General features: G+C 38.1%; 2 protein-coding genes across 2 annotated transcripts; one reads left to right on the top strand and one right to left on the bottom strand.

The window, feature by feature from the left end:
* Window positions 1-1,176: 1,176 nt before the first annotated feature.
* Window positions 1,177-4,445, top strand: LOC103047127 (serine/threonine-protein kinase pim-2). The gene is made up of 7 exons (XM_022685924.2): window positions 1,177-1,406; window positions 1,714-1,808; window positions 1,898-1,948; window positions 2,099-2,474; window positions 2,633-2,821; window positions 3,101-3,219; window positions 3,407-4,445. Exons 1-7 carry the CDS (start codon window positions 1,232-1,234, stop codon window positions 3,455-3,457), a joined length of 1,056 nt encoding a protein of 351 aa, XP_022541645.2. The 5' UTR covers window positions 1,177-1,231; the 3' UTR covers window positions 3,458-4,445.
* Window positions 4,446-6,302: 1,857 nt separating this feature from the next.
* LOC125781045 (neogenin-like) lies at window positions 6,303-15,667 on the bottom strand. Its single transcript, XM_049463949.1, has 7 exons — window positions 15,367-15,667; window positions 11,913-11,993; window positions 10,128-10,172; window positions 9,682-10,014; window positions 8,647-8,982; window positions 8,187-8,498; window positions 6,303-8,097 (listed from the first exon to the last, which is right to left on the bottom strand). The coding sequence occupies exons 3-7, from the start codon at window positions 10,162-10,164 to the stop codon at window positions 7,832-7,834; spliced, it is 1,284 nt and encodes a 427-aa protein (XP_049319906.1). The 5' UTR covers window positions 10,165-10,172; window positions 11,913-11,993; window positions 15,367-15,667; the 3' UTR covers window positions 6,303-7,831.

The raw sequence follows: 15,667 nt of genomic DNA, 5'->3' as shown, positions 1-15,667 counted from the left end.
AACTAAATTGAAAATCCTGAATGATGCTGTTCCTTAGTGGAGTGGCATTACTGTTTCTTACAACCTGAGTGGTAAAATTAATACATAAGGCGCACTGCGCCTTACAGTGCGCAAAATACGGTATATAATTCAGTTATACTTGCAGATATATTTTTAAAAAGCATACGTATATCTACACCTTGAATACAGAAACTTTTAAGCCTGCTATATTGTGTTTAATTAAAGACTCTCCATCTGTGTACCCAAGTGGGGAGGACTGTGGAACTTCCTGAACTGACTTCATATATTTGTTACTAAAAAATGTTTACTGTTTTAGGTTTTGTATAACTTAAATTATATTCCATATTAATTTAATGTGTGAACTTTTATTTTAAGTAAGTAAGTAAACAATAAGTAAACAAAAACACTATCAGACTACAAATAGAGAAACAGTCATAAAATATTTGAATAATGCAAATAGATAGGCAGTAAAACTGCATATATTACTAAAAAGCATATATACATATATATATATATATATATATATATATATATATATATGTATGCATTTTTGTAATATATGCAGTTTTACTGCCTATCTATTGCATAGTTTTAAGTACTTGTGTTTGTGTTATTTAAATACAGTTGATTATGTATATATATTAAAATAATTATTATTAAAATATTAAACAATAAATACTTATTTTAAGTTTAATTACAGAATACAAATAAAGAAAAAGTTATTAAATATTTGAATAATGCAAATAAATAGGCTGTAAAACACTGCATATACTGTTACATTAAAAACATATATACGTAATGAAATTCATTGTATTGAAATAACACAAACACAAATAGTACTTCTATCAATGAAAATAATCAAAAATAGTAAATAAAAACATTAAGTGTACATATTATAATAAAATATAAATATAAAAAATAGGCTTAAAATGGTGTTAAGTACACGTTACTGTGGGAATATTCTCTCCTAACATTGGGGGAACTTTGGGCCATCTAATATAATAACCTTATCCTGGAACTTTTAGAACATTGCCTGTTAACTGGGGAGTTGTATCACCATGGCAACCAAGCACCTCATTCTAATGATGATGTCATAGTGTTGTGTCACATATAAAGCACTGTACATTCTAAATCCTTACACTTCTTCACGCGTCACTGAGGAGAAAGCAGTCACAATTTAGCTACTTTAGCTACTTTATTGAGAGAAAAGAATCTCCTTGTACTGAAGAAGATGGAGGAGTTTAGATTAACAAGAGGAAAGAGCAAGAGAGAAGAAGAAGTGGAGATTTCACAGCAAACTTCTCGTGATCTTCTCAAAACCAAATCCCCAGAAAGAAAGAGACAGAAGCGCAAAACAAAGCAACTGCGGAAGAGAACGCCCAGACAGCAAAAAGCCAACAAGCCAGGTCAGATCGTTTGTCCAGACCACTGCATGCAATTAAATGGTCCTATATTTAAACTTCATATATATCGTATTTTTTGCACTATAAGGCACACAGTATCAATAAATCTCTATTTTCTGGTGTATTTTTATACACAAGTGCACCAGATAAAAAAAAAAACTAAAGGATTTTAAGTAATTATTAAAATGATAAATGTTCAAAGAAGCTTGATTCCACTGTGTCCTTCATAACTGATAATATTAATAAGGTTAACTCATTCTAAGTCATTGAAATATGGGTAATAATCATTTTTTAACATTATTTTCCACAGAGACCTTTGAATCTTTCTACACAGTTGGAGAGAAACTCGGCGAAGGAGGCTTTGGATCAGTTTTCGCAGGAACGCGCATTTCCGATGGCCTGCAGGTACCATAAAAACTTCATAACTTCATATTCTCACACACTTTCTTTTCAATCTGCATCATCTTTAATCCTTTTATTTTCTTTGTGTGTAGGTGGCCATTAAATTTGTCCCAAAACAGGAGGATGATCGATACATCCAAAGCGTAAGTGCATCTGAAACTAGATTTTACTTTAAATAACATGATAAAAATATCCTATTAGCAGTAATATATCATAGTCCTAAAGTCCTAAACTTGATATGTTCCTCTCTGCATTACTGTTTAACTAATCATGTATTCTATGTGTTTCTGCAGCCATATGATTCCCGGTCCATTCCACTAGAAGTGGAACTGCTGCAGAGGATGAGCGAGACATCTGTTGATAGTGTCATACAACTCATACAGTGGTTTGATGAGCCTAAGCGCTATATTTTGATCTTAGAGCACCCTCAACCTTGCAAAGATCTGCATAGCTTACAAAAAAAATATGTAGGCTCTTTTAGTGAACAGATGGCCAGAGATCTTATGTTGCAGGTAGTGCGGACAGCGATCGAGTGCCAGAAGCGAGGTATTATCCACAGAGACATCAAATTGGATAACATTTTGATCAACATGGAGACCTTAAAGATCAAACTGATCGATTTCGGCTGTGGAGACTTGATAAAAAGATTTGGATATGATTACTATGAAGGTAAGATGTAGTCTTGATCCTGCAGCAAACTACAAAATTCAAACATTACCATAAAAAAAGATCTTGAGAATAGCCTAGTGTCTCATTGTCACTTAAAATGCAGAAATGAAGTTCTGTGCTCAGCTCTGCTTGTTGTTCTTTCTCTTTTAATTTCTCAGGCACCTTTGAATACTGCCCTCCTGAGTACTTCTTAAAAGGGAGGTACTGCGCCATTCCTGCAACAGTGTGGTCTTTGGGTGTGCTGATGTTCGAGATGGTCTGTGGATTCCTACCATTTAAAGAGGAAGCCGATATCATTGGATATCATAGACGATGTGATCTGCACTTTAAAGACGGCCTGTCAGATGGTAAGATAAACGTGAGCATCCTGCGAAATGAGAGTAAAACAGACTCTGACTATTAGCTTTAACCTTAGCTTACGTCAAAAGTCTCTAGTTTGATATGAACATGCAAATAAGAATCTAAGTATAGGGAGTTAAATCTTAACAGCTGTCCTAAAGTGTAAAATTCACAACAATATACATTTTAATGGTAGCTTCTTTGTTTTTTTTTATGTTAAAATCATGAGAATAAAAGATGATTATGTCAAATATTTTTCTTCCATCCAATCCCATCACCTTGTTCAGAGTTCTGCGATCTGGTTAAATGGTGTCTGCACCCCAAACCAACTTCAAGGCCTACTTTACAGCAGATATTGGAGCACAGATGGTTCAAGTCCAGCTCCAGCTCCCCAGCCCAGGGACAGGTTAGTTAGTGAAGAAAGAAAATGATTGATTTCAAAGAGAAAAAGCAGTAAAGCCTAAATTTGTATAGAGAAGACTGAAGAAAAGCTAAGAGGATGATGCACTTACATCTTTCTGGAAGTGCTCTAGAGAAATTAAAGATACCTAATCTCCTGATTTGTAACCCTCATAAGTGCTTCTGTTTTTCAGACCACAGAGAAAGTTGGAGTTCAGGATCATCAGCACACAGGCCACCAATAGTTTAAGTGTAAAGAGATCGGTTTAAAATTCAATGGCCATCACTACAGTGGAACAAATGTGAAATGCAGTGCACACATGACATTCATTTTCCATAGGAACATGCACAAAATATGTTCCAAGATAAAAAGCAAAACCATGTTTGCATCGCTGTACTCCATAAAATTATACTCAAAGATTTTATTTCTTTTATTCAGAGAAATGGATAGAACTTAAACTGTACCGTAAGAGTTCCAGTTCGCAGATAGAGCTGAGCTCCAGTAGAGGTGTTGGTTTTGTAAATTAAATGCATGAACTGCAGATTTGCCGTTAAAATAAATTAAATATAGAGTTCATGTTTTATGCATTAGGATGTTATCTTAATTCTGATTTACTGAGGTGTTAATATTTAAAATACTGCAAAGGGCAGATCAGTAAAGTGGTGCCCTGATTTGATTTCACAGAATTTTGACACACAAGAGGTCAAGAGATGTAAACTTAATGTAACAGTGGTTTTGTTTTTTATTTTGGCTCATATTCTGCATGATAGTGTTTGAGGTATCCGGTGTCGACCAGAGGAGGATGGTTTCTTCTTTTGAGTCCTGGATCCTCTCAAGGTTTCTTCCTGCTGATCTGAGGGAGTTTTTCCTTGCCGCTGTCGCTTTTAGCTTGCTCAAAAGAGGCTCGGACCCGGAGATATTCTTTAAAACTGAATTTAAATGATACTATGGAAAAGAAATGCCATTTGTGCATTGCTGTGTTAAAATGGTTGGATGCAATACCCCAGGATTCTGCAGCAGAGAGCAGGAGTTGTTGTAGCAGTGGGTGAATCCAGTATAGATACAGGGTATGGACTGGACTTGATGTGTAATATCAGTTGTTAGGTTCAGGATTTTATCATCTTATTCTGTATTAGTTCATGTTTTGTTCCACTGTAGTGATTGCTTTTTAATTTGGCACTAATTATTTTATATGTGTTGTTTATAATAAACTTCACTTGTTATAAACATTATACATGTCTATCTTGTATTATATTCTTATAGCTTTTAATGTGTTCTGGCAGAAAGGGAAATTTAAATAATAATAATTATTATTATAATAATTGTTTCTATAATTAATTTTAGGAAGCACCTAAAAAAACCTGTGAGTGTGTAAGAGCCCCAGAACCATTTAAAGTCAACCACAGTCAGGTGCATAGACTCACATTGTTTGTGAACACAGGCAGTGGAATCAATTTCAGAATTATTTTAAATAATAAAAACCATAAACTAAATGAAAACATTTAATTTAATAAATATAAACATGCAATATGAAATGTATGAGTATGAATATAAAAGCATGTACATCAAAACTTATTTTACAGGCGATATTATTACAGGCAGTCAGATTTGATCGATTTATCTTAAACTTACAAACGTACAAAAACTTTAAACTTACATTTACAAAAACATATTTACAACAGTGATAAAATCTACATACAATGACATGTGAAATGCAAACAACAACAAAAAAACATTCAGTGCCTGACTTAACAAACTGGACAGCTTTTTATTCATTACTGATATTTCCATTGTTTTAAATTTTGTATATTAATTTAACATATGAATTAAGTGTGTATTGCGCTACTCCCACAGTCAGAGAAAATCACAGCATCCTAATCTAGAATAGAGTTCTTGTATACAGCTTTTGAATAGGTGCATTAGTATTTGTACTGTAACTGTTCGTACACCAATTCTGGACCAAAACGCTTCCATTGGAATTTACTGAAATGAGACTTGAAATGAAACTTGGCACATTCATAAAACATATTAGCTAATATTATTTGTGCGTAATGCTTTACGATACGATTTACAGTTGCCTGAAAAATTTTCTGCATAGCAATGACTGGCAGCATGTTCGGCTCTCCCACACAACAGCTGAGAAAACGCCCTGCCTCTTTTTCTCTTCATGCACCTTATTCATTCCTCGCCCATGTTGAAATGAAAGTGAGGCTGAGCGGGGTACGCTACTAAACTGGAAACTTCAAAGCAGCGAGGGAGCCGGTGTTGTGTCGAGTTGTGTGCTACCCTGTCAAACCGTGTATTTAACTGTACAAATACAACAGAACCACAAAATTAGTGCATTTACCCAGTAGATGTAGATTAGTATATTTGGATAGCATAAATCACTGTATCATGGCAGAGTTATGGCAAATAGAGGTCATTACAAACTGCTTTTGTATTTTTTTATGATAATAATAATAATTGTTGTATTTTTTATTATTATTTTTCATTTACATTTTTGTGCAATGACAGTAGGTCCGTGTTGTTTAATGCACATAAAAACATTTTTTATTATTTAAAAAATAAGAAATAATTAAATAGTGTACAGTTAGCGCATGCAAAGTGCCTTTAGGAAGAATGTATCGATAGGTAGCATAACTTGACAAAACACCGGTGTAAAAAAAGAGTACTAAAAGACTACAGTAACTGGATTGAGGGTTTGATTGAAAACTAGTGTGTTAGCTAGCTTGCTAACTAGTTAGTTACTTATTAACTTACTGACTGTAAAAATATACCCTGTAGCTCGTCTAACTACATTCCTCCTTACAGACTTCACTGAACTGAACATCTGTCCAGGCAATTAATGAATCCATTCATTGTGAAGTAAAGTATCTTTGGGGAAACTATTAAAGGTTTGACCTTTATAAGATTTCTTTTTGCATTTTGATGCGCAGCAGTGAGGCGGCATTGCTAGAACCAAGTGGTCCAGCGCTACTTTCGTAGCCCACAAACTCGTAAATAAAGCGTATTGCTTTCCAGTACTGTATGAGCAGGGAGGGGCTTTTTGACTAAACATTCTTTTTACAAAGGTTTTGCTCACCAGTTTTTGCATTCCTCTATTAATCCAAATGTTTTTGGTCTTCACCATTTAGCCAAATGTTTTAGCATACAATGCAGTATAAAAAAATGTTCATCAGTGCTGTTTACTGTAAAAAAAAAAAAAAAAAAAAGATTTCCACAGGAAAATTTCAAATCTAAACTAAAATCTGTGAAATACTTCTATGGCTTGTGTATCAAAATTTTAACGTTTGTACCACCAGCATCACACGCCTCTTTTTTAACACTGACCCAGAACAAACCTTTGTAATGCTAAGAACTTCGTAAACTTTCACTTAAAACATATTGTTAATTAAAGAGTGTTTCTCAAACTGATATGTAACTAAAGTACTATGTAAACTCGATTGCAAGTTAACCAATAACTCGACCCACTCTTTATTTTCAAAGTACTTCTGATTAGATTCTGATTGCAGTTCAGGACCTTAAACACCAAACTCTGTGATGTCAGCTTGCAAATATATATTGTGGCGTGAGGAGGCGGGGGAGTTGTGGGTCCGCCCCACGCCAGAGCGCAAAGCCATGCCTATCTCAGCTGGCCCGCATGAGGGCTGATTGAGCCGCCAGTTGAGACAGGCATATATACTCAGCCTCCGCCATCATTTGGGAGGACTTGGACTGGGGAGCTGAGGGCTGAGGCTGCACGGACCTTTAAAACGAAGCTGAAGTTAATTTCTACGGACTCTAGAGCACCATTGGGCGAGCTATGTTTGTTTAAGTTTATTCTGGGTGTGGTGGAGGGCATTTTCGAGCTAATAAAGGTATGATTTGAGTTCATTTACTCCCCGTGTCTGTGTTCTCTGTGTGCTTCCTCCTTCTGGGTCACAGTGGTCACGCCCCTAACCCCAGGGGCCTACCATTACATTACATTACATTACATTTGGCAGACGCTTTTGTCCAAAGCGACTTACAATAGTCAAGTACAATGTAAAACCGCCCCTTTTGGGCGGGGTCCAGTGACCTGGTTGGAAGGAAGCTGCGGAGCGGAGCACGGCACGGGGTGGTATTGGGCTCAAATCGTGCCTTTGTTTGGCCGCCCGAAGCCACACCTGAGTTTCGTCTTGCCTTTTTTTTTCTAAAAAAAAAAAAAAAAAGCCTCGCCGGAGGAAAAAGGGGAGGCCCGCCCCCGGCTACTCACCGCCTCTCTGGTGTGACGCTGGGGAATTCCCCTTCGACGCCCTACTGCGCGAGCCAGAGCCCGCCCCCAGCTTCTGGAGCAGCCGCTCCACCTGTCACGGCGCCACCGAGAGCCGCCGCTCTGAATGTCCCGGTGCCCCGAGCAGCCGCTCCACCTGTCACGCCGCCCCGAGCAGCCGCACATATATTCATATGTGTTTTTATGAGTACTTTACAATACCTGTACATGCCTTTGGTATTTGAAATTCAGAATGTGTATAATGTTTTGAGGAAGGGGTTAACAAAGACGGTCTTTAAACTCATTAAGTTTCGCTTTGCTAAGCTCTTTGGAAAACACACGCAGAACTGGCTCATTTTTTACTCTCGTCATGCATTAGTTCATCCATTATTCGCTAGGATTGCTTGCGTTTGAAAAATGCATTTTCTGATGGCTGTTTGGAAGGTGCAGCTGAATTACTGTGTTACTGCTGGTGGCATCAGAATGGTCCTGGTGATGACTTTTGCTACCTGCTCCACGACCTCTCAGCCGCTTCACCACCTGACTCAACCTCTTTTGTTGCAATGCGATCATCACAGTAGTCACAGCAATCCCCACGAACGCTGCTGTTATTATTATCACTGCTACAAAGTCTGCTTTCACCACATGTTTTCCTGAAGAGAAGAAAAACATAGTGTAAGATGTGCTTAGCGTGAGAGCTACACTAAAAAAAAAACCACTCAGGGTGAAGTGGAGTCTGTACCTGAAGATGGAAGTGGAGGTGTGCGGAACACCTGTAGGATGAGTACACTGACAGTGCGCTGACTGTCTCTCTCCATCACTGAGAATGTTCCAGAATCCAACAGCAACAGGTTCTTCAGCTCCAGGAAATCATTGTTTAGAACTGTGCGGTGTGTGTACTCTGCTTCACACTTCAGCTGACCTTCCTCCACCTCACACACCCGTACAGTATCGTTCCCTCCATCAGGCAGGAACCACACACTCACTGCAGACGTGCTGTGGAGGGGGAGGAGCACTGAGGTACCAAACTCAGCCCTGACCTGGGTCATATGATCTAAAAACAAACAATAAGTGAAAAAAAGGGTTACAAAAATATGTCTAAAAGCCTGTATATTAAAAGCAACATGAACATTTAGAGAGCTTGGCCATACTTTGTAAAGTTTATCTCCCACTTCTAAGATTTAAGTCCAATAGGTCTTTACCTGTCACAGTCAGATTAATTTTGGCAGCTTGTTTGATTTTTTGATCTTTCACGAACAAGCAAACATAAAGACCCTTGTCTTCTTGACGAGGATTCTTCAGAACCAGAGGAAGGTAATCTTGAACAATTCCTTCCTCACGAAGTGATGCTCTGTCAGCAAACTGGGGATTCACATAGAAAGAACCTTTTTCCCACTGCAGAACCTCTGTCTGATCTGAATCTTCTCTGTTCCACCTGACCAGCTCAGCGTCTGGACCCCACCAGTCTACACGACCGAAGCAGGGCAGAACCACATCCTCACCCACCTTAACAAACACAGCACTGGGATAACGGGGGGCTGGGGAAAGAATAATAGAAACAGGAATGTTACATATAATTTGCTATAGTGTATACAGCTGCGAACACCATTTCTCCTAAATTCCAAATAAAAATATTGTCATTTACAGCATTTATTTGCAGGAAATCAGAAATGGCTGAAATAACAAACCTTAAATAATGCAAAGAAAACAAGTTCATTTTCATAAATTTACAGGGGTTCAGAAATCAATATTTGGTGGAATAACCTGGTTTTTAATCACAGTTTTCATGCATCTTGCCATGTTCTCCTCCGCCAGTCTTACACACTGCTTTTGGATAACTTTATGCTGCTTTACTCCTGGTGCAAAAGGTCTAGCAGTTTAGTTTGGTTTGATGGTTTGTGATCATCCATCTTACTCTTGATTATATTCCAGAGGATTTCAATTTGGTAAAATCAAAGAAACTTAATTTTTTTTCAAAGCTGTATATACAAACATTTGTGTACATACTTCTAATGAGAGTTTTCAGTAATGTTTTAAACCACTTTCTGAAGTGAACTGGGTAAATAGCTCAAAAGAAGGCCACTTTATCCAATATTGCAGTCATATTAAACATATTAAACCTTTTCAGAATTAAACATTAAAACATTAACCTTAAAAAACATTAAAAAATTAAACATCTGATCAGCTGGTCTTTTTTCTGATAATTTTTTTCTGGTTAGATTTATTGCCTTTCTCACCTTCTACCCTGAGCTCAACTTCTCCCAGAGGTTCCTCCTGGTTCTTTCTCCTGATCACACACTGATAAACTCCACTGTCTCCATGCTGTGTGTGTGTGATGATCAGGGAGAAATCTCCACGACTAGATCCTTCTGCTGGAAGTTCAGTCCTGTTCCTGTAGTTGATTCCGTAGTTGACCTGGCCTCGGTACAGTCGACTGACCAGCTGTTCTCCCAGCCGCCACTGAACATCCAGCTGCTCCACAGGTCTGTCTTTAAGCTCATGGTCTTTACAGGGGAGTGTGACAGAGTCCCCAACCTTAACATCTTTAACTACAGATGCAGACAGCACTCCTAGTGGCAGGGTAGAGGTACACAATAACCACAGAAATGTTCAAAAGGAGATTTAAATTAATGGCATAGTGCTGAAATAGAATATAAATACAAAATAAACACATCAAACTCACCTAGGACTGAAGAAACATATGCTAGTTGCATCAGCATGGTGATACCTGTGGGAAAGAATGAATATTAATGAATAATTAAATTAAGTTAAACACCAGACTGGAAACCCTTTAACCACTAAGGCTGAAACCAGGAAGCTTTTACCAGCATGGCGTCTGAAGGTATGAATATATATATATATATATTCATAAGGTAATTTCTGACGAATGATTATAGAAGTACAATATGACTATCAATAATTCCATGCTGGTCCAAGATGGTCTTTGCTAGTCTAAGGGCGTTTTCACACCTGTAGTTGGTTTCTATGGTCTGGATCATTTTATGAGTTTTTATACTTGGAGCGTTTTCTCCCTCTGTAAATATAGTGAGAAGATTCTGTGTTCCAGCACATATATCTGTAAGCTGCTTTAACACAGAACCCTGAGACGCTGCGCTTTTAAACAGTGTTTTCAATGGGACATGCAGCACAGATGTACACATAGTAAACAGAGTTAGGCAGCTATCAGCAGTGAATGCAGCACAAACTGTGTGTGTAAACAGCATGAACCAGAGACAGCGTTGGGTATTGGATATTCAATACCAGGGGCATTGCCTAGGTATGTAAAGATCCGGGGCTTAGCCTCTATATATATTCTAATATATAAAGTTTTTTATTATTTTAGTTTATTAGCTGATCAGTTGGATCCAGAGGAAAACTTTCTGGCTATCCACTACACCAGACATCCTAAGTTGCAAAAATTAATGTAAATAATTCCTCGGACCTGGACTTGTATATATAGGAGGGGTTGACATATTTGGCTTCTTTCAATATACTTCAAATTATTTATGTATTTTTTAAATTCTGAATGTTGGTGTCACGCCAAATGATGAATCACACCACACAGATTGTGTGCAAACATCTGTTTTAACTGCATTTAGCAAACAAAAAAACTTGGTTTGGAAAGTGACTGAAATCATTTTCAGTTACAGCTGAATCACAAATTGTTGAAGAACAAGTAAATTCTACTCAACGTAGTGAAGACATTAACTAATCCACTGACTGTATTCATTTGATATAGCATTTTTTAATTTTAATCTGTCGAATGTTAGCAACAGGAATTCTAATAATCTTTAGTAAATCATTGAACTTTTTTAATATTTAATGAATCATTTATTTTTAAAATGCAAATGAGCAAAACATTGATCGATCAGAAAGCTGATGATGTATTGTTAAAAACAGTGTGCCACTAAACATTGTGACACGTTTAGCTTCTATGTAAAGAAAAAAACACGAGAACCATGTGTTTATAATATATGCCTTTCCTGATTTTGTGCTGAAGCTGGATGTTCAGCTGTGCTACAGTGAACTGACACTGGGTCAGATTAAACCTTTTCTTTTGTGTTCAGGAGTAACTGAGTCTGAGTAAGTGAATCTGCATGAATGAGTGAGTGTTGCTGTATAAATATTACATTTGTGAAGAATATACTAAAAAATGAAATATTTAAAACACTTAACTATTAGCTATAACATATGTATCTAATAGCATTATTTATGTATTTAAATGCAGTTCATATCATATAGTGAGACAAAATAGTCACATGGTGTGACAAGAAATTCATGTTCTTAGCATGAAAACCATGCTAACTACAATATGACAATATAGTTTTAAAAGTAATATTGACTGAAATTAATTTGGCCATTTTTGCTTAAAATGTGTCACACCATATGACAATATGTGCAAAATGGAACAGAAGCAGGAGGGCTAGACATACTTGATTTTCTGAAAGCATAAAGAGCAATAACTCACCCTGTAACTTTCAGTGTCTTTCTAAGATGTTGTTCTTCATCCTGAAAGAGGGAGGACACCCAAAGGTCTCCATACAATAGCCTGTTTAAAAAAAAGTAGTATGGCGAGTATGTTTTAGTTAAGGTCAAATCAAGTCAAGTCAAGTCATTATCAACCGCTTCATCCAGTAAGGGTCGCGGGGGGGTGCTGGAGCCTATCCCAGCAGGCATCGGGCGGAAGGCAGGATACACCCTGGACAGGCCGCCAATCCATCGCAGGGCAGACAGACACAGACAGACACACAGACACATTCACTCACACACTCACACCTAAGGGGCAATTTCAACCAAGTTCCAATTAGCCTGAACGTGCCGTCTTTGGCCTGTGGGAGGAAACCGGAGAACCCGGAGGAAACCCACGCAGACACGGGGAGAACGTGCAAACTCCACACAGAAAGACCCGGGTCGCCCCAGCTGGGAATCAAACCCAGGCCGTCTTGCTGTGAGGCGGAAGTGCTACCCACTGCGCCACCGTGCCGCCCGTTTTAGTTAAGGGTGGCTTCAAAATATTATGCCCAAATTTTTAGCCATACAGACTCACAAGTAGACATCTTGGTTATTAATATATGATATTAATTAATATATGAACAGAAAATATTCATTTGCTTGCTTTTATTCAAAATCTAACTTTGTGAAATATGATTGACACAGTCACGCCATGTGAGCTTTTTCTGGTTTGACAAAAAATTGTGAAAAAAGTAAATATTAATTCCATGAATGCTCTGTAAGTTCATATAAAACAGCACTTTCTGAACAATATCATTACAGTTTTTGACATATTCGTCTATAACTTACATATATTTTACACCCTGACCTAAAAAAGGCAACATCATGGCCAAGTGGTCCAGCGGTCTAAAGCGCTGCCACTATGAGCGGGAGGTCGCAGGTTCGAACCCCCGCTCATGCAGCTTTGCCATCAAGCTGCCGGTGCTCAGAGGGAGCAAAATTGGCCCTGCTCCCTCTAAGTGGGTAGACGGCGCTCTCTCCATCACACCTAGGGTCCAGCACAGGGTGTCTGTGAGCTGGGAATCGAGTCGCTGCGCTTTCCTCCGAGTGCGCTTGCTGCTCGCCAATGTTGCATCAGCAGCAGTTTGAAAAGAAGCGGTGGCTGACTTCACATGTATTGGAGGAAGCATGTGTTAGTCCTCACCCTCCTGGGGTGTTGGGGCATCACTAGTAATAGGGGGAGTCCTAATGAGGGTTGGGTAATTGGCTGTGTAAATTGGGGGAGAAAATGGGAAAAAAATAAAAATAAAATTATAAAAAAAGGCCATCATGTTAACCTATATATAGAGTCACATAACTCACCTCAACATGCCGTGGGCAATACTAAAATCACTATTACAAACTGTACAGCAGCCAAGACTTTCCTTTTTACTTTTGCCAGACATGGATTTACTTTAGAGTAGTCTGAGGTGAAATGAGTTTTGATGGAAGCCATGATGCTCCTTACTAAATGCATCACATCCAGGAAGGGAAAAAACACTGCTCGCCCACACTAACAACTGATTGACATCTTTGCAGAGAACAGGACAATCAGAACCCTCTCGGTTTTGCATGCGCTTAATGAATATGGATACAACGGAGGGGAGCACCTTTCTCTCGCTCTCCTCTGAGAAGGGGAAAGGATGTTTAACTTGCATGCCCGTTTGTGGCTTGTGCTAGATTCCCGGGAGATTTCATCTGACTGATATGCGCAGGTTCGAGCACTCTCTTTAGCACTCTCTATTATTGCTTAAATATTTCTTTCTGTGGGATACTGTGCAATCTCTTTATGCACTTTAACGTCATGCAGAAAATTAAATCTATTTCAACTAAATATATTATGTCCATAATTATTTTCTTATAATGTTAAATATTCTTTTAAGATTTAATGTAGATTAGATTTTTTTCCAGAACATTTTAGTTCCCTTATATACAGGAGTTGGACAATGAAACAGAAACACCTGTTATTTTAGTGTGGGAGGTTTCATGGCTAAATTGGAGCAGCCTGGTGGCCAATCTTCATTAATTGCACATTGCACCAGTAAGAGCAGAGTGTGAAGGTTCAATTAGCAGGGTAAGAGCACAGTTTTGCTCAAAACATTGCAATCCACACAACATTATGGGTGACATACCAGAGTTCAAAAGAGGACAAATTGTTGGTGCACGTCTTGTTGCCGCATCTGTGACAAAGACAGCAAGCCTTTGTGATGTATCAAGAGCTACGGTATCCAGGGTAATGTCAGCATACCACCAAGAAAGACGAACCACATCCAACAGGATTAACTGTGGATGCTGTAAGAGGAAGCTGTCTGAAAGGGATGTTCGGGTGCTAACCCAGATTGTATCCAAAAAACATAAAACCACGACTGATCAAAACACGCAGAATTCAATGTGCACCTCAACTCTCCTGTTTCCACCAGAACTGTCCGTCACCACAATAAATTATTGTGGTATAAAACCAGGTGTTTCAGTTTATTTGTCTAACCCCTGTATGTACCAGTGTTAAAAACACTGTGCTGTCGTGTGAACAGCAGTTAAAGCCTTAAAAGTGTCATGTCTCTTCTGGTTGTTTTGAACATTCTGTCATGTGCTGGATATATCCAGCCTGCTAAGAACACAACACTAAATATCTATAAAATATATCTAAAACATATTTCTGCAACGACGCAATAGAACGGATAACGCTACATTAATTATGCTATAACACAAACAATAAAGATGGCGCATAAGATTCTTGTGGCATTACACAAAATCAGGAAATACACAAACCTGGAATTATACTATCATTTTTTTCTGTGCGCTTTTCCACTTTTCCACTCATATAAATATTCCTGTTCGTGATTCATCATTTAAATACGTGTAAAAGCTGCTTATCTAAACAGTCTAAAATACTTTATAATACTTTATAAACCTTATAATACGAAACGTTTGTCACGCCCTTAAACAGAAAGCGAAAGCAACGTGGTGCCACATATCTGCTCTTTAACAACACAAACAGTGAGAGGAAAACAGTCATATAATAACGTTATTAGCACAATTATTCATATATTAATATTAATACATATATAAGAGTGCATTTAATACACAATTACTCTTCAATAACAGTATGACAACATCATACAATAATGCAAATGCTTTTTTTAAAAATATTATCTTAATAATAAAACCAAAAAAACTTTACAGCTGTACAGTGTGAATGATTATTTATCCACACAGCTCTTCAGAGGATCAGAAATGATCTAAAAACTAGAAGCTTCGTAGCTGTAAATGCTCTCAGGCCGCAGATCTGTATTTGTTACTGGAGTTTATTTATAAACCCCTGAACTCCCCCGCCTGACATCAGCAGATTTTAACTTCCTCGACCCAATAACTAATAAACAATGTTAACAGAAGTTAAAATTATTATATGCAGAAGGAGATAAAGTTCTTACGTCCTCTGTAAAGGTCCTTGTTTAAGTTCTGCTGCTCCGGTTTGTGTAGAGAAGTTTGTGTTGTGATAAAATATTTGTTTAAACTTCCTGGACAGAGATTCTCGAGAGGGGGTTGGATCTCTGCCTGACGGGAGACGGGCGGCAGTGGTGGGTCTTCGTGACGTCACCCGCCAGCCACTTTTTCATCGACCCGGCAGTGTCAGGCACGTACCCGGCAGTACTAAAAACTGTCAGGTAGCTTCCTGACAGTACGCCGGCAGTATTAAAAACTGTCAGGGAGCTTCCTGACAGTATGCCGGCA

Source organism: Astyanax mexicanus, chromosome 14, assembly GCF_023375975.1.
Source record: "Astyanax mexicanus isolate ESR-SI-001 chromosome 14, AstMex3_surface, whole genome shotgun sequence".
NCBI classification, from domain to species: Eukaryota; Metazoa; Chordata; class Actinopteri; order Characiformes; family Acestrorhamphidae; genus Astyanax; species Astyanax mexicanus.
The sequence above is the reverse complement of the archived record's forward strand: the minus strand, read 5'-3'. Positions and strand labels throughout refer to the sequence as shown.